The 25,594-nt window shown below is 35.7% G+C and overlaps 1 protein-coding gene and 2 long non-coding RNA genes across 8 annotated transcripts in view; 1 reads left to right on the top strand and 2 right to left on the bottom strand.

Annotated features, from left to right (window-relative positions):
• Kifap3 (kinesin associated protein 3) overlaps nt 1-24,816 on the top strand; it is a gene marked incomplete at its 5' end in the record, with an annotated part of 146,234 nt that extends 121,418 nt beyond the window's left edge. The window contains 2 exon segments of one of the 2 annotated variants that reach the window (XM_017802296.2): nt 17,816-17,884; nt 22,204-24,816. In XM_017802296.2, coding sequence (XP_017657785.1) covers nt 17,816-17,861 — 46 coding nt within the window. 2 annotated transcript variants of the gene reach the window in all.
• LOC103747102 lies at nt 80-22,197 on the bottom strand. The gene is made up of 3 exons (XR_607830.3): nt 18,833-22,197; nt 17,189-17,322; nt 80-121 (listed from the first exon to the last, which is right to left on the bottom strand). It is a non-coding gene; the product is annotated as an uncharacterized LOC103747102 (long non-coding RNA).
• Nucleotides 23,094-25,594, bottom strand: part of LOC103747101 — an 11,251-nt gene continuing 8,750 nt past the window's right edge. For 4 of the 5 annotated variants that reach the window (XR_003846481.1, XR_003846483.1, XR_003846484.1 and 1 more), the window contains 2 exons: nt 23,451-25,428; nt 23,094-23,141 (listed from right to left, as the gene is read on the bottom strand). This is a non-coding gene — a long non-coding RNA (uncharacterized LOC103747101). The remainder of the gene's footprint in view (nt 23,142-23,450; nt 25,429-25,594) is intronic. The other variant, XR_607829.3, reaches the window with a different exon arrangement.

The following is a 25,594-nucleotide window of genomic DNA, read 5'->3' as shown; positions in this document are numbered from 1 at the left end:
AGATCCAGGTTTGAATCCCAGCACCCACATGGCAGCTGGCAGCTGTCCATAACTCCAGTTCCAGAGGATCCAACAGCCTCTTCTGTCTTCTGCGGGCATTGCATGACACAGGTGCACTTACCTACACGCAGGCAATACATGCATACACATAAAATAAAAATAATAAATAAAATATTTTTTAAAATTGCTTACTTTAAATATAAATGTAGAGAAAATCCAAAGTCTAAGCAAATATGAATACACTTACACTATGTTTGGCTGAGGTAATGCTCTCATTTAAAAAATATGAGCTTTTAACATAATGCAAATTATCTTTTTAAATGCTTATTTATTAATATTCTAAATAGAATAGCAATAGAATAGTTGCTTATGCAACTGGTTAATAAGCACTACCACCTGTTCAAAGAAATAAGACAAATAGGGAAGTTCATTTGCTTTACATCTGGAATAAATGATTCTAAGCTTACTCCTTAACTCAGGAATAGTTTGTAATTCAAGGTAGAGTTATTCTAGCCTGATCTGTTGTTTTGATGTGACCTATTATGAACCATTGTCAAGTATTTTTATATTTAAAACACTAAACAGGGTATTTTTTTCTTTCAAAGAGCAGCTGAAACTCAGACTGTGGGCTTTTAAAGTGTTATAGTAATGAACTGCCTTATTTTGCATAGTGCTCATAATCATTCCAGATGTGCAGTGCAAATAGCCTCCTAATCAGTTATGAACCATATGGGCTACATACATTGATTTGCATTTTTTTGAGTAATAATTGCAGGTAATTATAAAACGTAAATTCATATTGCCAAGTAAGTCTAAGAGTAAAATATTAAGCTGTAGTTAATGAGAAGGAATGTACAAATAAAGACCTACTTGCTTTAATGAGCTTAATGGTTACCTTCTCAGTTTCAACTAAAAGTTTTTGTTGTTGTTGTGTTGGGGTGGGAGAACTAGTCTATAAAATTTCTTATAGAAGTATCTAAGACAAAAACAAGGAAATAAAATGTTCTAAACCCAACCAGTCCAAACCACTTGAGCTGCTATGATAGCTCGTAAAACTGAGAGTAGTTTTTAACTGGGCTCTGTTTTACATTGCCAAAGTGAATTTTCCTTGCAGGAAGTAGCCAGAGGGTTTATTTAGTTTCCAGTCCATGGCTTTGATCTTTCTGTACTGTCACATCTCAGGTTACATAGCCCTTTTTCACTGCAGTAAATCTGCAACACTTAATGAGAATAAAATTTCCTCCTTCTTACTGATCACATGCCGTTAAATGCCAAACCACAGCCAACTGCATATTTGCAAAATTTCAGCTAGGATGTATAAAAACAGTGCAATCAATTTAATCTTGTTGTCTCTGTAATTCTTTTTATTGGTCTTTCTTCCTTTTTAAGTGACCTACTTTATCAAGTCAAGTGATTGCAAAGCCAAAACTGGAAGAAAATTTTAGGAAGTTAATAATACTGAGGAGGTATTGGGGTGGGGCAGGGAGGTGGACGGACTTGCTACCATTAAGATTACAATTAGGTCCACTTTAATGCCTTTAAAAGACCAAAGCCTTTCTGTCTCCTCCTTGGTTGTGCTGTATGTTTAGTTTCGGCATAAATTTGTAGCTAATTAATTTAATGAGTATGAACACTATTTTTCACTTTGGTTATCGAAAACCTTTGTATCGCAGAGAATTCAATCAAGTCTTGCAGAAAACTTGATTTTGACGTTATAAGTGCTATTCAAAAAGAACTTAATAACACTATTAAATACCCATTCAACCATTTTATCAAGTGAATCATTCACACAGAATATTGTAAATAGTCTAAATCAATTGAACTTCAAAATCACTTTAACTGAATTTTATTTATTAATGTATGCATCTCCATAATGAAATAATCATTTTTTTTATGATAAACCCTCTTAGTATATATACATTAAATTTATTTTCCACTTTTCTTTTATATTTTCTATTGCCTTGTTTGTAGTTGGCATTTGGCATTTAGCAAATTCCTGTGTCAGACAATTCACCCTTAGAAGGCAATTTTGAGTGATAGCCAAAATAAATGCATTTTATTGTATGTTCATATGGGTCATATATACATAATATTAAATAAATTTTATAAAATCAGTTTTGTCATTTCTCACCATTAAAGTCACAGTTAGTGTTATAGTAATCTGATTCTGTAGAATAAATCATTCCTCATGAAAATCACAGTATTGGAGTGAATCAGTAGTGTATAATACCCATTCACTGATAATCATAAAAGCAAGCTTAAAAGCAGATTGAGAACTCAGGAGAGTATTTCTAATTTGGAGACCATAAAATCAGATCTCTTAATAAAACAGAGGATCCACTTATGGTGAAATGCTAATTGTTAGTTATCCCATTAAGAAAGGAAAATATTGGGCCAGTGAGGTCCTCAGTGCATAAAGGCACTTGCCACAAAGTCTGATGGCCTGAGTCTGTTCCCTGGAACCCACATGGTGAAAGGAAAGAAGCAACTCCCATAAATGTCTTCTGTCTTCCATATGCATGCAGTGGCATGTGCAAGCCACACACACACACACACACACACACACACACAATTTTTTTAATGTTATGTATTTATCTTTATTTTATGTGTATGTGTGTTGCCTGTATATATCCAAGTGCACCCATGCATGCAGTGCCTGTAGAGGACAGAAGAGAGTTTCAGATCCCCTGAAACTGGCATTATGGATTGTTGTTAACCACCATGTGGGTGCTGGGAATGGAGCCCATGTCCTCTGGAAGAGCAGCCAGTGTTCTTAACCACTGAACCATCTCTCCAGCCCCTAAATAACTTTTTAACACAATTAATTTTTTAAACTTAAATGATAATGAAAGAAGAGTAGATTAAAATCTTTAAGAAATGAGGGCAGAACTTACTGTGCTTGATCTTTCAAGAAGGTACTAAGTAAATTTAGAAATGTTATAGCTTAAAATCTCAGCCTGTGGAGCTGGAGAGATGACTCAGTGGTTAAGAGCACTGGCTGCTTTTGCAGCGGACCCATGTTCGATTTCTAGCACCCACATGGCAGCTAAAAGCCAGCTGTAACTCCAGTTCCTGGGGATCCAACACCCTCTTCTGGTCTCTGTGGGCATTGCACGACACAAGTGCACTTACACACATGCAGGCAATACACTCATACATTAAAAAAATAATAATAAAACATTTTTTAGACTACAACTTATGCTCTAGAATATTGTTTTCAAGTAGGCCTAAGGTCTTAAAATGTATCTAGAACAAGCCTGTTCTAGAATTTTGTTGTCTTTCTCTAACTTTAAATCCACCCCAAATTCTGGTCTTGAAAGTCCACAGAACATTTCTACACAAAGTAAACTTTTTTTTTACATGTTTTTCGTGATTCTTTTAAAAATAAAAAATAAGTATTAAACAAGTGAAATTTCTCAAAAGCATTTACATTTGTGGACCTTGAAGAGTCCGATGCAGGTTTAAATGAAATTGCTGGAAGGGCATGAGATACATCTGACATCAGCACCCGGCAGACTGAATCTGCTGTGTTGTTTGAGAGGTTATTCCCTTAGTGCTTTCAAATCTGTCTTTAATCTGAGAGATTCATTAATGATTAGCACTTGCCAACGTACAATTAGTGACTACTGATGAGTTTGTTATTTCCTGTTGAGTACTACTCTTATTAATTTAATGTTCACAACTGAAAGCTGACATTCTGTTAAGAAACAGAAACCAAATAAAGGAGTTTACCCAAGACTGTCCTATCACCCAATCGAGAAACCTGTATCTTTATCCTCCTTTCTTTCTTCCCTTATGTTACAATGATGATGAGTCCTTTATTCAAAATCTAATAGGTCCAAACAGTTATGTGTTCCTCTGGACCCTGTCCATCTTTCCTCCTCAAAGACTTTTCATGTCACTACTCTCTTCCCTTCTACTGGGTCATTCCTGGCAGTGTATAAACCCTATTGGCCTCACATCACATTCCAACTACTGCCCATTTCTTACTTCACATACAAAACTTCTCAGAAACTTCAATTCGCTCTTGAACTTCTCCATTCTTGTCAAAATCACAAGAAGTTTTTGTATTAACAAACACAGTGGACCCTTATTCTCAGCTGCATTTAGCACAGTTGTCCAATCCCTGCTTTTCAAAGCTCCTTTCAACACAAAGTGCACCATGTTTCTGATTTTTCTGCTAAGCCCTTTGCCATCCCTTCCCAGTGTTGTTTGGTAGACTGTTCCTTCTCTTTCCCACCTTTAAGTGATGGTTGCTCCATGCTTCAAAATTCTTCTCTGGCCATACACTTCTTTGAGAGAGTATCTTTTGTATTTCCACCACTTACAGGACTTTAATCAGATCCTGACCTTAAATAATATCTATTGATTTAGCCAAGAGTTCTTTGAGCACCATCATTTTCTTTCTTCCTATTTGATGTAGCAAATTGAATGTTTAATAGGGTGATGAAACTGTTCTTTTTCCATGTATAAACAGCTTCGAATCTTAATAAATGTCACCACAATCCACCAAGTAGTCAAGTCATTAACTTTAGAGTCTTTCTTGACTCTTCCTTTTCCTCCCCATTGCCCTCTCCACTGGTCAGTCCATCTGCCAATCCTGCTGTTTCCATTTCTGATCTATGTCTCATATTTGCTCCTTTCCATTTCCACAGTTGGCACCCTAGTCTAAGCCACCACTGCCACCATCACTGAACTACTCAGTAGCCTCCTAATTAATTTGCCTGATTCTAAAGCTGCCGTACCTCATGTTCCTTTTGTTGTTTAAGTGTAGTCAGGTCATGCCACTCTTGCTCCTATAATGAAATGCAAGATGTCTCACATTCTGTAAACACTGCATTATCTGTCACTTCATCTGTCTCTTCAGCCTAATCTATACACGTCCCAGTTGCTAAATGTACCCACTCTGGACCTCTTTTTCTTCCTCACTTAAAAAGTCTTTTCCACCTGTCACCTTTGTGCTTAACTTGAAGAGGCTTTTATCTTTCAAGTCTCAACTCAAATATTTTTCCCTCACAAAAGAATCTCCTTTTCTCCCAACTAGTCTACCTGGTTATTTACCAGTTAATCTCCCTCTTCCCCTAAGAATACAGTTTCTTGAAGGGCAACCACTTTGATAATCTTATTCAAAGTTGTGTCTGTAGTATCTGCTCACATTAGATTCTCAGTAGATATTTGTTGTAAATGAAGTGCAGAGCCTGTGTTTAAGCACAGGTCGACCCCATTTCTCATGCGGTATGTTATTTTCAGTGTGACCTGTCTTTTCATAATAATTTCTTAATTTTATACTGAACCTTTGTTATTTCAGTGTCACTCTTTCAAGTGTGTACTAAAAAGCATATATTAAATATGTATGTTCAAGATATATAGAGAGAGATAGGTACTATATGTCCTGCATATATTATTATTATATGCTTGTGTTTTAAGACTATTGGCAGATACCTTTGCTATATGGAAAATATATTTTAAGGATCTAGGTAAGCTATAAATTCTTTTTACTTAATGTAGTTTATAGAGACAAAGATACCTGCCTTCAAAATTAAGACTTAGTTAACATTGGATGCAAACTTGTATTACACTACTACATAGATAATTAAATATAGTAAGAAGTATTCATTTATATTGAACATAAGCATAATTTCTTATCCTAGAAATTTTTTCTTTCATTTCCCAAAGAAATTCATAATGTTCCAAAATTATAAGTTATAGCATATAAAATCACATCAGTAGTCCATCAGATTTCATCTACCCTAAAGAAGCATTACATCACCATGACAAGGGAAGAAATATTATCATTAAAATTCTTATTAAGCATAACAAATAACAACTTTTTAGAATTGCAAAATGAACACTAAGGTTGGCGCTCCATTGGTTGAAGGTCAGCCTAAGCGTCAGGAGAACCTGTCTGAAATATACATCTATGTTTTTCTGGAGTTACAATTTATTTGTGACACCAGATTTTCATGCAGAAAGAGAAATACAGTATGTTTAGGCCTCATGCAATTTCTGCTGTAGTCACTCTCACTGCCAGCTTGCTGTGAATATCTGCTTTTTATTATATCTGGAGGAATTATGAGCCCATGCTCACATCCAGGTGAATTTCTAAATTGTATCTTTAGGTGGTTGTGGTATAATGGAGAATATTATAAAAATGTACATTAGCTTTCAGTGCCAAATAGCAGATATTTTATAGCAACAAATTCTACCCCATCTTAAAATGGAGGAAGAGTGTCCTTGATCTTGTTCTTTTCCTATTACCAGACTGGTAAGCAGTAAACCAGAAGGCTAGTATATATGCTAGTATGCTTCTGTTGTTGCTGGTTCTGTGATTCTAAAAGATACTTTTAACTTCAACTTTCTGTGATAGCAATCAAAATTAAAGGAGCACAAAATAGAGATACATAATCACAGCTAAGATATGCATTTGATGTCTTATTTAAAACTTACATTTTCCACCGGGCATGGTAGCGCATGCCTTTAATCCCAGCACTCAGGAGGCAGAGGCATTCGGATTTCTGTGAGTTCAAGTCCAGCCTGGTCTACAAAGCAAGTTCCAGGCCAGCTGGGGCTACAGGGATGCTCTGTCTCAGAAAGACCAAAAAAAAAAAAAAAAACATATTTTCCTTTCTTTGTGATCTTTTTAGTGACTAAGCATTTGGATGGGATCTAGGACATCAGTCATCTTTTACAAGTTTCTGCCCACTTTTATGCTCATACCTTGAGTAAAAACCTGTGTGTGTGTGTGTGTGTGTGTGTGTGTGTGTGTGTGTGTGCACATGCGCGCACATCAAACAATAAATAATATTTATGATTTTACTTAATGATCTTTAGAAAAGAATGCTAGGTAATCTTAAAAATCATGAACTCCTCCCCATTTATGCTATTTAGAGTTTTTCCTTTCACTAACTTCTATTATAGAACTATAGACCTGTAGCAGTTTTTTTCTTATGAGAAAAACATCAATTACCTATTGTGGTGGGTTTTCTTTTTTTTAAATATTTTATTTTCTATTTTTATTTTATGTGTATGAGTGTATTGCCTGCATGTGTGTGAGTGCACCCATGTCGTGCAATGCCCACGGAGGTCAGAAAAAGGTGTCAGCCACCATCTGGGTGCTGGGAATCAAACCCGGGTCCTCTGCAAGAGCAGCCAGTGCTCTTCACCACTGAGCTGTCTCTCCATTCCCTTTTTTTTAAATACATTGAGATTATATGGCATTTTAAACTAAGTAGTAACGATATTTGACAAAGAATCACATTCTGCTTTAAATCCAACCTCCTAAATTATATAGACTGTATAAGAAAACATTGTACTTTGATGTTCTAATGAGTCACTAGAGTTTTAAGATGATTTGTTATAATGAAAAAAGATTAGTTGAGACTCCAAACTGTGGTTGTAATAGAGATATTGCCTCTTTAAGAGCACATAAATCTCTTATATTTGAATAATTGTGAGTTTGACATAAAAGAAGTTTGATGTAAAAGTTGATTTCTTGGACTTCTATCTCATAGGCAAAAGGTTAACCAAGTAGAAACTGCCTTTTCACTTTAGATAGATAGGTTAACACACACACACACACACACACACACACACACACACACACTACACACATTCCTTAGGTGTGAACAAATGACAACAGTTTTAGGCTTTGAATTTGTTTTGACATAAGATCTCATGGTATAATCCAGGCTGGCTTGAAACTTTGAGACGCTAAGCAGACTTCAAGCTTGTGCAAACCTCCTACTTCAGTATTCTGGATGCTGGGATTATGGCCATGAGCCACTATGCCCAGCTAGAACATTAAATATCTCTTAAACCTGACATCCTAGCGACTGAAGAATCCTTAACACTTTCTACTGAAAGAGTCTTGGATTACAGAAAAGTTGTTAGAATGTTTCAGGTCTCTTGTTTTTCAAAAGAAAAATTTAATATACCATTCGTGGTTTAAATGAGTGAAATGATTACAGTTAAAAGGATTAATTAATGAGTTGTATTTTACACTTTACCTGTAAGAATTTTAAGTAGCTTTCAACTTTTTGGTAGTAGCCCAGTTGACTTATAGTCTCCCAACTGTGCCTCCATGAATATGGCAGAATTCAGACCTATTTCAGAGGGACAAGATTGGAGGTGCATAATAGAAGTATTTCAGATGCTGCATTGTTTTCCTGTTTGAGAAGAGTAACTTAAAGATAAATTAGATGGGGATTAGAGAATGACTTAGCAGTTAAGAGTACTTGCTGCTCTTGCAGAGGACCTGGGTTCAGTTCTCAGCATCCACATGATGACTCACAACCACCTGTAACTCTAGTCTCAGGGGATTGGATGCCCTTGTCTTGCCTCTGTGTGCACTAAGCACACAGATGGTGCAAACACACCTGCAGACACACATACACATAAATTTTTTTTTTTAATTTGAGGCAGGTGGATCTCTCAGAGTTCAAGGCCAGCCTGGTCTACATAGCAAGTTCCAGGCCAACCAAAACTACAGAGAGACCCTGTCTCAAAAAGACCAAAATAAATAAATAAATAAATTTCTAAACTTTATACTTCCATTAAAGTTAATTATGAATTTACATATATAGTAATTAATTATATATACATATATATTCTATGTCTATGTTATTCTTTTAAGTAAAAGTTACATATATGTATGGCCTCATCCCAGACTATGGAGACATGTTAAATACTTTCTTGCGCCATTTAAGCTAAAAATCTTAAATAATTGGCATTTTGGATATACTTAAACAGGGACATATTGATAATTTCTTGAATGTTTTCTCTTTTGTGGGCATAATCAGCATTCTGTCTCAAAAAAAATGCAACACACACACACACACCACCTACTTTCTTTGCTTAGCTTTAGAAGAAATTGTGTCTGAAGTTGGTAAGTCCTACTTTTTCAAAAATTCATTCATTTTAGTTTTTTTTTAAATCTAAAACCAAGGTACCATCATTCTTTAAAATTAATACAGATTTCTGTGATCAATATCAATGGGCTAATTTACAGCCCCTCAATTATGAAAGTATAGAGTAGGCCACTGTGAATTTAGGAAGGTAAATTTTTAACTTGCAATTGTATGTTAAAATTTACCCATTTTCAGGCCTGGGGATATAGCTCAGTGGTAGCACCAATCAACTCCTATATTCCATCCTCAGCAACAACATCAACAAAACACACATTTTAAAGTTAATATAAGAAGTTCCATAAAACTATACTTAGAAAGATATTCAGAATACATTCTGAGATCTCTTGTGAGGTGATAAGAAAAATGACAATTATTAAAAGTCTTTTAAAAGTTTCATTAAAAAAGTTTCTGGCTCTCAAGGCCCTTACAGATATTATATCATTGTAAATTTGCCCCATTCTTTGTATAAATTATGAGTGGGGAGATAAATAATCACAGTTTGCCTTTTTACCTCTAACACCCAGGAAAGAGAAGTTAATTATCTGCAAGCAGGGATGAATTATTTTAAATGGAATCAATGTGTTCCTTGCCCTGTATACTTGAAAGAGCTAATATGGGTATACCTATATGTGGGTTTAGAATACTGACTATAACCTAGATAATCTCAAAAATACATGCTACATTCCCATCACCTTTTAAAAATTCTTATTTTTGCCCAGCTTGCTTCTTAGTTCCAAATAGTCTGATTTTTACGCTATCCCAAATACAGCGAATATCACAGAATAAAAACACTACACCCTACATGTTTTCATGACTTGTGCCCTTTACTAAGAGAAACCAACACCAGCAGTAAACCGGAGGTATGCAATGTGGGAAGTCATGTGTGTGAGATAACTAAAAATCCTACTGGATTCGCTACTTTAAAACAAGGTCATTGTAAACAAAATAAGACAGTATCTTGGATTTTTGCCCTTAAAGGTGTTCTGCGTTTGCATTAATCATGACACAGAAGCTGAGGGGTTTGGATTTAATTACCCTATTTAGATAAGCAGTTCCACTCTTGCTTCAGCGAAAGGTTGGCCTAACTGGCCATGGCATTACTTTACTGCAATAATAATTAGCATGTCTCTGCATAGACATAAATCTCTGTGACTTATGTAAAAGTCCTGTAAAGGCAAACAGAAAGCATGTTCAAGAGGCAGCCATGTGTCATAGGGTATCTCTTAGCTGTCACTAGTTTATATACAGGAGCCAGAATTTCCTCTTTTTTTGGTCTTTTTGAGACAGGGTCTCCCTGTAGCCCCAGCTGTCCTGGAACTCACTACATTATGTAGACCAGGCTGGCCTTGAACTCACAGAGATCCGCCTGCCTCTGCCTCCCAAGTGCTGGGATTAAAGGCGTGCACCACCATGCCCGGCCCATCATACGTATTTTTATAGTCTTCATCATGTCGTATGACATGACAATAACAATACCAAATATACTTGAAATGGTATATGCTTGTAAGAGACTCGAAAATATAATCTGAAGACATAGTCATTAAAAGTGATAGTCATTCTTCTAGAAAGAAGGGATGAAGTTACAGAGAGAAACAAATTGTATCAGTAGAGGCAGAAATCCTGTCCAGATACTGCACCTCACTATCTTTACTAAAATTTAATTGTCCATAAGTTCATTTTCAGTTTTGCTGAATTTAATAAATTTAATAACCAATCCCTTCACTAAGAGAATATATCCTGCATATCAGTGATCAGAAGAAAAGCATAGCATACAGCATGTCCCATGCCCTTCAAAGACCTTCACTAAGAGAATATATCCTGCATATCAGTGATCAGAAGAAAAGCATACAGCATGTCCCATGCCCTTCAAAAACCATTTTAAGAGAACTTAACAGGGTGTGAGTCACAGCAGCTGTCAGTCGTGTACTCCCACGCTCTTGTCTGCACTGCTTTTGCATGGCATCAGGACAGTAGGTGCTTAGCCCTCTGCTTTGAAGACAATGTAGCAGCATTGAATTTGGTTTTTAATAGACCCCTAATATAACAAATATACTCTTAGGACCAAGAAAGCTTATAACAGAGTCAGGTGGATCTCCATAAGTCCGTGGCCATCCTGTTCTACATAGTGACCTCTAGGCTGTCTGGGGCTACAGGGTGACCCTGTCTCAAAAGAACCAAAAAATTTCTTAATTAGAAAAAAAGAAAAGAAACGTAGATATTTACCTTAGTGCTGGTAGTACTAGTTTGTATGCAGTATTTTGATGTCCTAAATGCTCTATAGGACACCCAATAACCAAAACATTTATCTGACCTATAGTTATTACAGAAAATACTGAACTAGTGACTATAAAGTAGCAAATAGCACCTTCCAGTGTAGCTCTTTTAAAAAATCCTACAAAAGACAAAAAGAATGCTTTTTGGGTATTTGCCATTATAAATTTATTTAGAATCAAATTTTCAAACTTTCTTGCTTGGCCATTTAAACATATAGACTTTAACTATAACAGCTAAATATATTAGCTGTAATCTATAGACCCTTGTCCTTAAGTTTGGAAAACTATTACTTAGTTTGACTTAGCTACCAAAAAGTCCTTGTTTACCAGTCGCTATATGATTTTTATTAACAGACATGATTTGTTTATTATTCAGTCATATCAATGAAACAAGTATATTTTCTCTGAAATAAATTGAAAGCTTTACTATAAAGCATCTTATACTTTACAAAATTTTAGAGATTTTCTTTAAGGTACATATTGTCTGCTTCTTGGGTAGAAAAAGAAAAGTTTCAAAACTAAACTGAAAACCTTCCTAAACTGTATTACTTATTTAAGGACTTTGGAGACATGAGTTTACACAGAAAGTTAACATTAATTTTTCATATAAGAGAGACTGGTATTATGTCAGTAGAGCCAGAATGCATGTTAGATGGCTGTATTACCTCTTTGATTTTTTTTCATATGTCAAATGTCTGTCTGATGTAGCCTGTTTTTTATAACAATTAGGATAATTTTGATTCTCTTGTGTCTCTTGAAAGTACACATTGCAGTTGTGCAGTCTGACTCTAAGATTCCACTGAGCGTTTAAATCATAGTAACTTAAAGATGGTTATTCACATTTTAACCAGTTAGTCCAGCTGAAAAGTTTTAGTACTAGCATTAACTTTTGAATTATATTTGGGGCATTCGACTTTACAGCATGTTTAGCTTCTTTTCATTTCTTATTAGTATTTTTCAATACTTAATAGCCTCCTGCCCCCACCTCCAACAAGAACTCTCCTCTCTGTTCAACATCAGAAACATTTTCCTTTCTGGCATGTGCTTTCTAGCTCCCCAAGCAGTATAAGCAAATTGGAAAGTTCAGCTGTCATTCTTGGAAGGTCATAGATCACACTAGCAGCCCGAGTAATCCAAGAGGTTTTAAGTATCATAGCATTTAGTTTAAAGTGAAATTTGCTCTGACAGGGCTGGCAGACCAATAGGAAAAAGAAATATTTGTGCTTGGAAAAGTGCATATGTAGGGACCAAGAGTATAACTGATGGCTGGAAGTGATTTCAGTCTAAAAAAACAAATCATTAAGAGAGTGCATAGGGGTAAAATACACAGTTCATATTTTAAAGAGTCTCAGAATGAACCAGCAACTAAGGTTAGCATTACATAGTAATTAGTTGTGGTGTTCTGGATTTAACTCATTCAGTTCCAGAAAGTATGGTTAAACTATCACTGAGAAAACATTGCTATTTAAATTATATTCTCTACTTTAAGCTCATAGCAGTAATTTTTGTTCCTTAAAATTGTATTATGCCAGGTTATATAAATGCTGGACCAGTAACAGACAAACAATTATTTAAAATAGGTGCTAATGACTCAGTTTATTGACCCGGAGGTTATTTAAGCCACTCAGTAAGTTCCCTTAACATTTGGTGGTGGGAAATGAGATGCTGCTTGATATTATAGACTATGCCAATTTCAAGAAGTCCTTATGTTTATTAATTGAAGACATGGAAACTAAAGAAGACTGTATGGCATATCTTAATTAAAAGATTGCTGTAAAAAATCCTGACACTGTTGCAGGTTTAAGTAAATATTCACTTCAGCTTGATAATCATATTTGACAACTTGTATTAGACACCTATGCTGCAAGTTAATAAACTAGAATACCATTTAAGAGCTCCAGTTATTTCTTTCAAACTATCGTTCTCTTCAAGAGAACCAGTTTTAAGTCAGAAGAATGCAAGGTTTATAAATGTTTTCCTTAAATGTGCAGAGCAGATGAAGCAGTAATGGAAAGGGTTTCCATGAGATGGAGACTGAGCCAGCTTGGGAAAGCCTCTCCCATACAGATGCATAGAAATTGTGGGAAATGAAGCAAAGTCTATATGGCCAGACTCATAAGGAAGATAGGGGGCATCCCAACTACCGAAAAGTAAACTAGCCCCTCACAGGAGTGGTAAGGTATACATTATGTGGCATAGGCAGGTGGAAATGAATTACCTATGGAAAGCCTGGAACTTCAAAGACCTGCCTTTTATCATCAACTGAAAGGGAATTAGATGTTTTCATTTCACTAGCCCAGAAAAAAATGGTTAAAACTCATCTCGCACACTGAGAACCAGGATAAGAGAGGACAACTATGAAGAGAAATCACAAGCTTGTTCTATGCATGTGAGTAGGTTCTGAATTTATTGTGCACCCAGTTCAAGGAACCTCAAGTCATGAAATGACCAGTCAGACTGTTTCATCACAGCAAAACTCTCAAATACATTATGCAAAATACTGAACCCCTCTATAGAAATACATCAAAAGCTCAGGGGACAGCAGATGGGAAATGAAACAGAACAAAAACTTGGACTTCAATACACAATTAAAAAGTTAAGCACAAAAAGGCCATCATGAATGAAAATTGTCAGATTCAGCAGTAAGATTTTTTTGTACCTAGGAAACAGACTTACGAGTACAAAATCTAGTTTTAGTGGAAAAATGAAATGGTGGTAGCACAGGAAATAGCATCTCTAACATCTCTAAAGTATAATCATTTGTACAGACTCTGGAAGTGAATTAGACAACAGATTCAGATGTGTAAGAAGAGAAATGTACGTGAGATTAGAGGGGAGTCAGTGAAGTGGAATTTGGTTTCCATTTGGAAAAAATTAGTGAGTTTTCCACATGCTCTTCCATCATTAGTACAAATTAGTTTTTATCTGAAGCATCAGCATAGTCACTAGGTTGAAAGAATCTGTCCCCAGGATGGTGGGGGTTTTTTTCCCCCTTAGAACTGATTTCTTTCCTAAAAAGAAATTTTAGTGAACCCCAGATAAGTACTTTAAAATTTTATTTATTGCTTTTATTTTATGTGTATGCATGTATTGCCTGCATGTAGGTAAGTGCACCTGTGTCGTGCAATGCCCGTGGAGGTCAGAAGAGGCTGTTGGATCCTCTGGGACTGGAGTTATGGACAGTTGTTAGCTGCTGTGCGGGTGCTGGGCTTTGAACCCAGGTCTTCTGGAAGAACAACCAGTGTTCTTAACCACTGAGCCATCAGTGGTGTACTTTAAATAAAGCTTCCTAATACTCATGAAATTTGCTCTTTGTTTTTGAAAAAACTGCTGTTTGATATCATTAAAAAATGTTATTTATAAGACTGGATAGATGGCTCAGCAGTTAAGAGTACTTGCTACTCTTGCAGAGGACCCAAATTTAGATACTAGCACCCATGCCAACCAGCTCAGAACTGCCAATAACTGTAGCTCCAGGGAATCAGTGCCCTCCTCTGGTCTCTGTGGGCACAGGCACACACGTACATGCAGACACATAAATTTAAAAAGGAAAAGTAAAGAAAAACCCCCTCAAAATATAACTCATAATGCTTTGGTTATTTTATCAGTAAAGAAAAAAAATATAATTATGCATATAGCACAGTTAGAATAAAATAAATGTAAAATTACTAAACTTCATTTGTATATATGTGTATGAGTGTGAAACTCCCTAAAAGACTGTTTCATTATGCTCTTGGATTTTATTTTCTCAATAATACAGTGATTCAATTTCAAAGCAATAAGTTATACCTTTGAGAAAACTAAAATGTTTATTACCGGTAAACTTACAAAGTCAAGATGCCATAGTATCAGTACAGTGGAAAATTTTAAAATTGTGCTATAAAATATAGTACTTTATTATGCAGGTTATATTTTTTTCAGTGTTCATTAAAAATAGCATCTTTCCTTCTAACCTGTTTTCTAAGCCCCCACATTCACAAAAGATTTTTGCATATAACTGATAGGTATTCCTATTTTGTGCAAACCAGATTATTTCACACCTATAAAATAAAGACACTGATTTTCTGAGGAAGCAATGCAAACTAGTTCTATTAATGTTAAATGTACAGAATTTAAATTTGCTAAGCCTGTCTTTAAAATTTAGTTGTGTGCTGTAAATACTCAGTGATAGGACAAGCTTGCCATCTAGTGGTTAGTCTGCAACTTACATGTAGATTCTATTTATGACCTCTGCATATGCTATTATTCCTTGACCTGTATTCTCTCCCTACAACAATAACTTCAAGAACATGACATTTTCTTCCTGTTAAACTGTAACTAGCTTTGTGAATAAACTACTTGGTTTCATATACATGAAATACCACAATTTTGAGTTATTTCATGAAGCCTTTTTTTTATACCAAAGGGGCAAGGATTGTTTCATGCTTATTATATGTAGCCATTTAAAAATTCAGCCAGTTTTTAAATTCTCTCCTCAGTTCTAAGTTCTCATCTAGTAAAGTTTTAACTAAAAATTCATTTCAAAAGAGAAAAGATAGGCCCAGCAAGGTGGCTCAGTGGGTAAAGGCACTTGCTTTCAAAGCCTAACAGCCTACATTCAAATCCCTGGGATCCATGTGGTGGAAGGAGAGAACTGAACCAACTCCATCAAGCTGTCCTCTGACCTCCACTTACATGTCGTGGCATATGTGTGCCCCCCCCACACACACACACAATTACGTGTAAACAGATAACATTCTTTGTTGCAAATTGTACATATTTGATCATTGTTATTTGTGTGTTGCCTCTCTTACAGACCTTTGGCTGATCACTGTAGCTCTAAATGCTTCGCTGCTTTTGTCCCCCCATCCCCTTTCCTACCTCAGATAACTTTCTACAACACAGAATTAGATCATTGTTTTTCTTTAAAACTATTGTAAATTCTCCAAGTTAATATAGTTCTTAGTGTGATATACAAAGAGTTTTAGTATCTATAGGAAAGACAATAACCAAAATACACAATACCAGTAAGTACCTAATACCAGTAAAATAGTGATAGATGCACTAAAATATGATTATTTTATCTATAAGATATTGCTGTAGAAATCGTATGTTTCTAATATACTCTCATTTCATACACACACACACACACACAGAGTACTACAATATCATACTATTACAAACCAGTTGTCCTGTGTTCACTGCCTCCGAAGCTTATAAGCCAGGACCATGTGTCATTGTTGCCCTCCACCACCATGTCTTTTTTCTTTATACACTAGCTCCAAATACTATACCTAATATGTTGTAGGAATTCAACAAATGTTTGTCCTGTTTGAATGGACAGATTGTTGTACAAAGAACCGTAATTACATGGACCTATGCATCCCATGAGAAATCATACCTAAGCAAAAATTATTCTGGTGATCAGTGTATAATTTAATTATAAAGGCATATTAAAATGCTGCTTTTATTCAGTGATCAACAAATTCAAGTAATTGATAAAGTGATGAAATATTCCAGGAAGTTCACAGATCATTTCATATAGTTCTATGAAATAAGGAAGTTTCCTCCAGTAAGAGGTGCCTTGTGTTAAGTCCTTTTACTTGGCAACCCCAAAATAATTTCAGGCTTTATAGTTATGAATCACAAAGAATGAGTGGTTTCTAAAATTATTACTGTTTATAAGTCTGATAGATAAACTTTTATAGGAACTGAACACAGGCCTAAACTATAAAAGTGAAGTCCACCAAGCGTGGTGGCGCACGCCTTTAATTCCAGCACTCGGGAGGTAGAGGCAGGTGGATCTCTGTGAGGCCAGCCTGGTCTACATAGTGAATTCCAGGCCAGCTGGAGCTACAGGGAGACCCTGTCTCAAAAAGACAAAAAAGAAAAAAAAAAGTGAAGTCCAACAACTTAGTTACAAATGAACATTTTATGTGTCTATGCAGTTATAAAAATACACCCAGTCTTACCCTACTCTGTGATTGTGGCTCCTAAAAATATTTTAAGAACTAGAGAATTTTGACTTACATTATAGACTCAGAGATGGAGTCTCGCCGTATGGTGCACTTGTTTCAGATGTGATTGGGCACATTCAGGGTGACGGGGCTGTGGATTGCTGTGCTCATTCAGATCGTGTCACAGTTTCATATTAGTTTCAGCTGCTTTTTTAAGGTAAATAATGAAAATCAAAGTGAATTCATAGAATAAATGAACAGCACAGATTTGAGATCATGTTCTGATTACTGAATAAGCTAGGGTGGTGAAACAGTTACAGCAAAGAAGAATTGTTTCCAGTTGGACTGGATTTCAGATGAGCATAATGACGAACTTTCTGCAGTGCATCCATAAAGACATGGCCTGCCCTGTCAGTCCTGAGCATGCTGTTGCTGGAGGTGTTCAGACAAGGTTTGGATGAATTCCTTCAAGGGTGTTGTGAATGGAATTGTAAACGTGATTATTTCCAAAAAATATTTCCAAATTACAGATCCTGTGAGCTTATGAAAGAAAAGATAGGATTGAATACCTTCTCTTTTGATAACATCCAAGTTATTGCTTGCTTATATTTATATTGCTGACTTGCGAATTTAAAAGAAGAGACAAGTTGCTTTTTTTCTAATTTTGGTAAAATAATGATGATACTTTTCACCTATGCAGCACTTTTCATCCAAGGATTTCAAAGTGCTTTACAAACATGCACTAAATAAGCCTCACAAACAGCGAGAGGTAGGTGATTTCCTTCCCTTTCTACAGGAATGTCAACCCATGGCACAGAACTGTAGTGACCTGAGAGTGGCTGGCCGCCACTTCCTTGGAATGTGTTGCATGTAAAGCATCACCTGCCATTTTCCTCTGAATCATCACAAGTGTGGAATTTTAGTGAATGCTGTTTGAGGATTTGTTTCAAGTCTAAGAAATATTAGACAGAATCCAGTCTTCTGTTTGCTCTGTGTCAGTTAAATTTCTAGATTTGTAAAAGTAAATTCTAAATGTGCTTTATGCTTATTGCTGAATTTTAAGCATGATTTTTCATTTTAAAAGGATTTGTTTCCAGTTCCCCTCTAGGTACCCCAAAGTCATTGTTCTTGGATATAGAACAATACAATAACAAATTTGTTATTTGTTCTGTAAGTTCAAAAGGTCAATTTGTTGACCTTTCCATTCCTGGTTATCTTCTTATAAGAAAGAATAACCTTTTTATCTAGGCTAGAATTATCTAGTATCAACCAAATATACTGGATTTTCATAAATTGAAGGTTCACAATAGTTTACCTAAGCACTAAGGATAAGGGTTAATATCACTAAATAGTCATTTGAAGAAAAAGTAGCATAGTGGTTGCATATGCCAGTCTATAAGGTTATAAGCGTTTTTGTAGGTTCAGAGCAGCAGGAAGAAAATCTGTACATCCAGAGGCACAATGTGCAGGATGGCGTTAAATACCAATATAAGCAGCCAAGTGCACAAACTCTTATCTAAAGCAGAGTGATCATACACAGCAAAAGCAGATGTGGTCATATATCAGAGCACAGTTTACCTTGGTTCTCAGGTCCCTTGTAAGGGCATTCAAGTGCCCCTGGTACTGTTTATTCTAAGTCAAGTCTTGGAATAGCACAATTTTGCTGTAACACTGCCCTTTTGTATTTGTGGTTTCTGACCCTTCCCAAAGAACTTACCCAAAATATCTGTTTCCATTTAAAGTGGTACATAATGTTAGACTCTCCTAATTTTGAGCCAGACTCCACATTAGCAAGGCTTGCATCCTTATCTCGAGAGAGAAAGTAGAATCAATGTTCACATGATCCAAAAGAGTATCTCTTAAGTTTTAGCATCCCGGAAAGCCCTGTCCCCCACTATATTAGAATGACCCAAACAAGAGAGACTAAAGAAGCAAACTGTAGTTTCAGAGTGAGTTTTATTTGAAAGATGAGGGCTAGAGTGATGCCTCAACAGTTAAGAGCAGTGACTGCTTGTGCAGAGGACCTAGATTCAAATCCCAGCACACATGGTGGCTAACGGCTGTCTGTAACTCCAGTTCCAGGGAGTCTGACATCTTTTTCTGATGGCACTGTACACCATAGGTGCACTGACCTACATGCAGGCAATACACTCATACACATATAATAAAAATAATAAATGAAATTTAAAATAATAAAAAATAGTCATTTACAAGTACCATATTTTTTGAGACAGGGTCTCCCTGTAGCCCCAACTGGCCTGGAACTCACTATGTTGATCAGGCTGAGATCTGCCTGCCTCTGCCTCCCAAGTGCTGGGATTAAAGTGTACATCCCCATTCCTGGCCATATCTTTCATAATACAACAGGATCTATAGCTCTCAAAATACCCTACAAACTGGACATAATATTTTAACTATTCTTTAACATTTAATCTATGGTGCATTATGAATAATTCATAAAGAGCTTGTTTTAGGAGTCTTTCAAATTTTGTACCTTGAAATTTTTCTCAATTGATATATACACAAATGTGTCAAAAAGTTAAATGCTGCCCTAAACATTGTAATTATACTGATTATCTCTCATGAACTATTGACCGCATACATAGAACTTGCCACAGTACCCTAAATACAGGAATACTCAAAACCTAAGGCTTGCAGGTTCAGAAACTCAGATTCATCCACACTTAAAACTGGGTCTTACTTTCACTCATCTAGGGATATAGATTCTTATCAACAATGTGATTAACATGCTATGATGTGATGCAAAGTATAACATTTAGGGGCTGGAGAGGTGGCTCAGCCATTAAGAGCACTGATTGCTGCTGCACAGGATCTGGGTCTTGGTCCCAGCACCAACAAGGTTGCTAACAACCATCCTTAACTCCAGTTCCAGGGAATCTGATGGCCTCTTCTGGTTTCCATGGACACTGCACAACATGGGTGTATCTACATACATGCAATAGACTTATAACATAATAAAAAACAATAAAATATTTTAAAGAAAAGTATAGCAGGCATGTCTTTATTCAGCTGACAAACCACATGGGAAAACACTGATCAGAAGTCTGCCTGTCCATCATAGAAACCCAGAAAAGGAGAGTTGCTCAGCTTGAACATAGAATGGTCTCTGCCCTTGAGAATCTGTTAAGTCCCCTTCCTCACTGAGGCCTACTCGCCCAAAAGTCAGATATTCCTTACAGTGATACAGGCCAGCATATCACAACCACTACCTCCATAGTAACTGAGGAGCCCAGTATTCCATGCCAGCATGACAGACTCCCTTCCAAGTATCATCATTTAGCTAGAATTGCAATGATATTGCCAAATAGTCCTCTGAGATAGTGATCTAAAATCTTGAAAAAGATCTTACCAAACTGGGAAATGATAACTAAATTAGCTTCATCTTATGTCTTCTGCTCACAACTTCATGAGAGGTACTAAAAAAAAAATCTAAGGGGTTTCTGAGTGTGTGTAGCAAATAGAAAGCTGAGGAAAGAATGAGTTGAAACTCTTAAGTTCTATGATCATCCCTCGTATATTTGAGAAGTGTCTAGATGTGGGAATATGTTGTTAGTCTTAGTGCTTCAGAAGTTTTCAACAGCCAACTTTTCCTCTAATTTTAAACTGATAACAAGTATATCTTATGATAAATACAAGTTCATTGAAGCCATTAATGTGTGAAGCATCTTTTCTAATAAATTAAATTTGTTCTTTGAGGAGTTCATGCATGGATATTACACATACTGATTACCCTCAACCCCCACTTTCTCTTAAGATACCTCTAGAATATTTTTCCTTCAGCTCAAAACTTAATCTCTCCTTCCATCAAACAAAACACAAATGATGTTTCTATTTTCACCACTTTAAATCAACATACAGATTTAAAAATTGCAACTAAAACTGATAAATTATAGACAGAGTTTTTCATGAAGAATAATTTTTTTTCTGTCCAGGATCACTTAGTACAAATACTAACCTGAAACATGTATTGGAAATTCCATTTCACCAAGAGGTAGATTCACATGGAGTGTATGTCCTACATATACTTATATGTATCTTAATTCTTTGCATTTATTGTTTATAGTTTCATGCATATGTACTAAAGTATTTCAGTGTGCTTTTATCTTGTGAGCAGGAGTTAGTATAAATGTGAATATGCTTTTACTCAGATTGATATTTTGCTGGTGAAAATTACCTTTCTGTTTGGTATAATCGTAAATCATTTAAGTGTATTTTTTGTTTCAAAGCTTGCATTTCCACGTTGTAAATGGTTTTCTTTGGCTGTAAACCAAGCTCAACTAGCATTCACTGCATGAGATGTGCATGAGCATGTTCTAGCTGCCACATGTGCCTGGCAAAATTACTATCTTGTCATTTTCCTGACCGTTAGATAATTCTCTGATTGTTAAAAATGCTTTGTAGAACCTATTTTCATTTAACTATTGATTAATAGACTAAAGAGTATGTTAAATAATTAACTATATCTATACTTGGCAAGTCTTGGACTTCTATTTGCATAGAATAAGTTAAGCCACAGTTTATAGTTGTCTTGCTTTTACTCCAAAAGAAAAAGATAACACTGCTTGACATTCAGGGTTTGCAGATCAAATCTGGCTAATTGGCAGACTCTGGAGAATTGATTCTCATTCTTTCAGGCTCATGATATGAATTGGTTCTGTTGAGAGTTCACTGCTAATACATTTGCAAGGCCTTAGTGGGGTTAATCTACAGTCCCACATAACAAAAAGACCTTATAATAGATAGCAAAACTCTCTTTGCTACTGTTTTATCATTTCCTAGTAGTGTATTACAGATAGTTGCTTGAATGTAATTTTTTCACATTCTGTCCTAAGAGCCATTTATGTGCATAATTTGTTAAATCAAACTGTTTCAATGATTCTTGTCTGGAATAGAACTATGACAGAGGTTTTTGACATTTGAACACAGATTTTTGGAAGTAAATATTTTATTATACACAGTTTTATGAGACTAGAGAATCATGGAGATGTAAAATTCTAGCTCTCTGACTTGACCTGAATTGTGGGTGTGTGATGAAAACCCGCTCATCATTTGTTTTTCTCTTTTCAGCCTTGGAATGGATGGCTTTGGCAAACCAGTGAACATCCTTGGACGCCCTGCCACAGCATATGGATTCCACCCTGATGAACCGTACTACTACGGCTTTGGTTCTCAATAAAGACACCCTCCCTGTGTGTACTCTCAGCTTAGAAGAAATCTGTGTGGATTGGATTAACTTTGAATCTTGACTTAATAGTGCATGTTGATACTATTGTGGGAGTCTGTTTTCTTATTTTTCCACATTGCTAGCTGCAGATTAATTCCAACCTTATGTCTTCTGTTAAATACCATTGACAATAACAGTGTTCACTCATTCAGCTATATCATGATGCAAATAACATTTCCCATGAGACTCAAAGTGATTGTTGAGAATCTACTATACTTGAAAACAAATACTACATTATGTACATTAACTGACTAATCTCTATTAAAAAGCAGCATAAGTGCAAATGAATGAGCCAAGTTATATTTACTGTGTTTCATTAGAAGTTACATATTTACATAGGGTACACTTGAATTGTTTTCTGCTTTTTCCTTCTTAAAAACTCCTTAGTATTTCATGTGATTTGTTCTACCTGTACATTTTATTTTAAAAGAATCTCAGCTACTTATTCTATGCTGTGTGTCTCAGAGTTTCTTCACAAAGTTATTAACTATAAGTTTTTTAAGTTAAAGATGAGCATTATCTATAAATGATGTTATATATCAGTAGTCTCGTATGTGATTTGGATTCATGACCTTTTAATTATAACAGAAAACTTGAGGCAGTTGCCATAAGTGGAGCAGGATTAAATTGGACTTCTAACTCCTCTTCTTCCTGAACTTTGGAACGTGAAGTATGGAAAAGCCCGAGTGTTTTCATCTTGATGGAGAAAATGAAGGAAAGAACTCATTTCTTCCTCTTTCTCTCATTGTTCATTTCCTGTGTGTTCGCTCTTTAAATAAGACTAGGAAATAGATAGGGACACATGATCAATAATGAGTTTTGAATAATTCATTAGTACTACAATACTGAAATTTTTCTTGAAAAACCAAGCAAGTGAAATAAACATAAGCCATAGATTGTTTCTTGCTCACCTCTACTAAATACTTTTCTGTTGTTTATCACATACATGGTATAAGTAAATATATATATGATATTAATAGAAAAATAAAGCAACTTATAAGCTGACTTAAGAAGAACATTCCCTATAATTCATAACATTTCCAGGGCTGTGCACACATTCCTTATATATTTCCATTATTTTAGTACTCACAGATTGAGAAATTGTAGTGTTTCCACCCAAGTATGGACTGGTTCACCATTGCCTCATTTATGTTAAGTTTACCAATGAGATTCATAATGAAGAAATGTCTAAAATTCCTGTGTACATGAGAGAACAAAAAGGTTTGTCATTTGGCACTTTTAAAAGTACTATTTATAATGTAAGTCACATATCCTGGCCTCACCAATGTTTGACTACAGATTAAGGTCACACTTTAATGACATGTATTAGAAATAGCTTGAGGCAAAACAATTAGAATTTCCATAAGAATTTTAGAAAGATGGGCTAGGGCTAGAGTTCAGTAGTAGAGCACTTGCTTGGCATGCATACAACCCTGGGTTCTGTCCCCAGCACTGCAAATAAAACAATAAAGTTAAATTTAAAATATCATTTAAAAAACATAAAATACTTTAGAGAAACAAACTGCCTTCAGACTTTTGACATTAAGTTGCTGAATGCATTAGACCGTGAACTACAGAACTGCTTTTTTTGTTGTTGAAGGACAGATTTAGAATTCAAAAATACTTCACTTGAACAGTTTTCTCTTAGTTTTTGAGTGTTTTGTTTTGTGAAGAAGATGGCTTTTACTTGTCTTCATCCATTTGTCTGCAACTTTTCTTTTTCAATACCAGGGATTGAGCCTAGATCTTTTGCACATAGTAGGCAGGTACATACCCCTGAGCTGGTTCTCAGCTAGTAAATGGGTATTCTAAATATACCTCCTTTTTTTTGACACAGTGTCTCACTATGTGTCCTGGCTGGCCTGAAATGTGCTAGGTAGCTCAGGCTGGCCTCAAACTCACAGTGATTCACCTGCCTCTGACCCCCCCCCCCAGTGCTGAGATAGAGGGTATGCACCACCATACCCAGCAAAAGTGATGCATTTTAAATAATGCAAAATTAACTTTTTTGTGAGAAGTCACAAAATGACTTGATGTACATTGAAAACTAGTTGACAGATATGAATAATGATTATAAAACTAAACAAATTATTATTCCTGAAAATACATTAATTCAATGATGAATGACTTAGTTTTAAACTCAAGGAGTAAGCTGAAGAGATAATGCTTTTGAAACTTTTCAGAGACATCCATCCAACCTTGACTTTGAATAAAATGGGAAAAACATCTCCTGAGAAGTTGAGGCAACATTTAAGTAAGTGTGTGTGTGTGTGTGTGTGTGTGTGTGTGTGTGTGTGTTACATTTAAATATCTTTGCATGTAGACTCAGATTCACATTATTTATATAAAATTGTAAGCTCTGGATCACCTGATGGGAAACAAATTCTTTGTAGAGGAATGTACTTTAAACCCAGATTTCACAGAATTCCTTCAGATTAAGGTCAACCAAGCAGAAGCTTGCATGTAAAAATGACACCAAGAAGAGGAAGCAGTGTGAAGTTCCTTGCCTCCACCACATACGGACTCCAGAACAAATCTGTTTAAAACAGTTAAAAATAAATGTCAAATTGAACACATGAGCAAGAAATATAACAAATGAGAAAGGTCAAACATATAAAACTAACATTCTATATAAAATATGGTCATGTGTAAAACTAATTTGACAGATGAAATGATACTTTTAAATTATTGTTTTACTTTTCATCCACATATATAGTATACATTGAGTGTATTGCTCTCGTACCATACCCTCATTTTCTCCCCCTTCCCCCTCCTGTTAGGCCCCTTGATCCCCAGACAGCTTCATTTCTCCTTTCATGTCATCTATGTGTACATTATTTTCTGTATCTACATGAAATCTAGGAACCAAAAGAGAGAAAATAGTCTCTTTCAGAGACTAGCTTATTTTTTAATTTGACTACCTCTAGTTGTAGCCCTTTTCCTGCAAATGATATGACTTCATTCTTCTTTATGGCTGAAAATTTTCCATTGCATATGTATTTTCTTTACCCATTTCTGTGTTGTTGGACATGTTGGTTGATTCCATAACTTGACCGTTGTGAATAGTGCTGCAATAAACGTTGATGTGTAAGTATCTCTGTAGTGTATTGACTTAGAATCCTTCAGGTAAATACCCAGGAGTGGTAGAGCTGGGTTATATGACCTAGTTTTAGTTTTTTGAGAAACCACTGTAGTGCCTTCTGTAGTGACTGGACTAGTTTACTCCCCTTTCTC

This window comes from Nannospalax galili, unplaced genomic scaffold, assembly GCF_000622305.1.
Source record: "Nannospalax galili isolate Female #2095 unplaced genomic scaffold, S.galili_v1.0 scaffold1465, whole genome shotgun sequence".
Taxonomy (NCBI): Eukaryota; Metazoa; Chordata; class Mammalia; order Rodentia; family Spalacidae; genus Nannospalax; species Nannospalax galili.
This window is presented reverse-complemented; position numbering and strand designations above follow the sequence as displayed.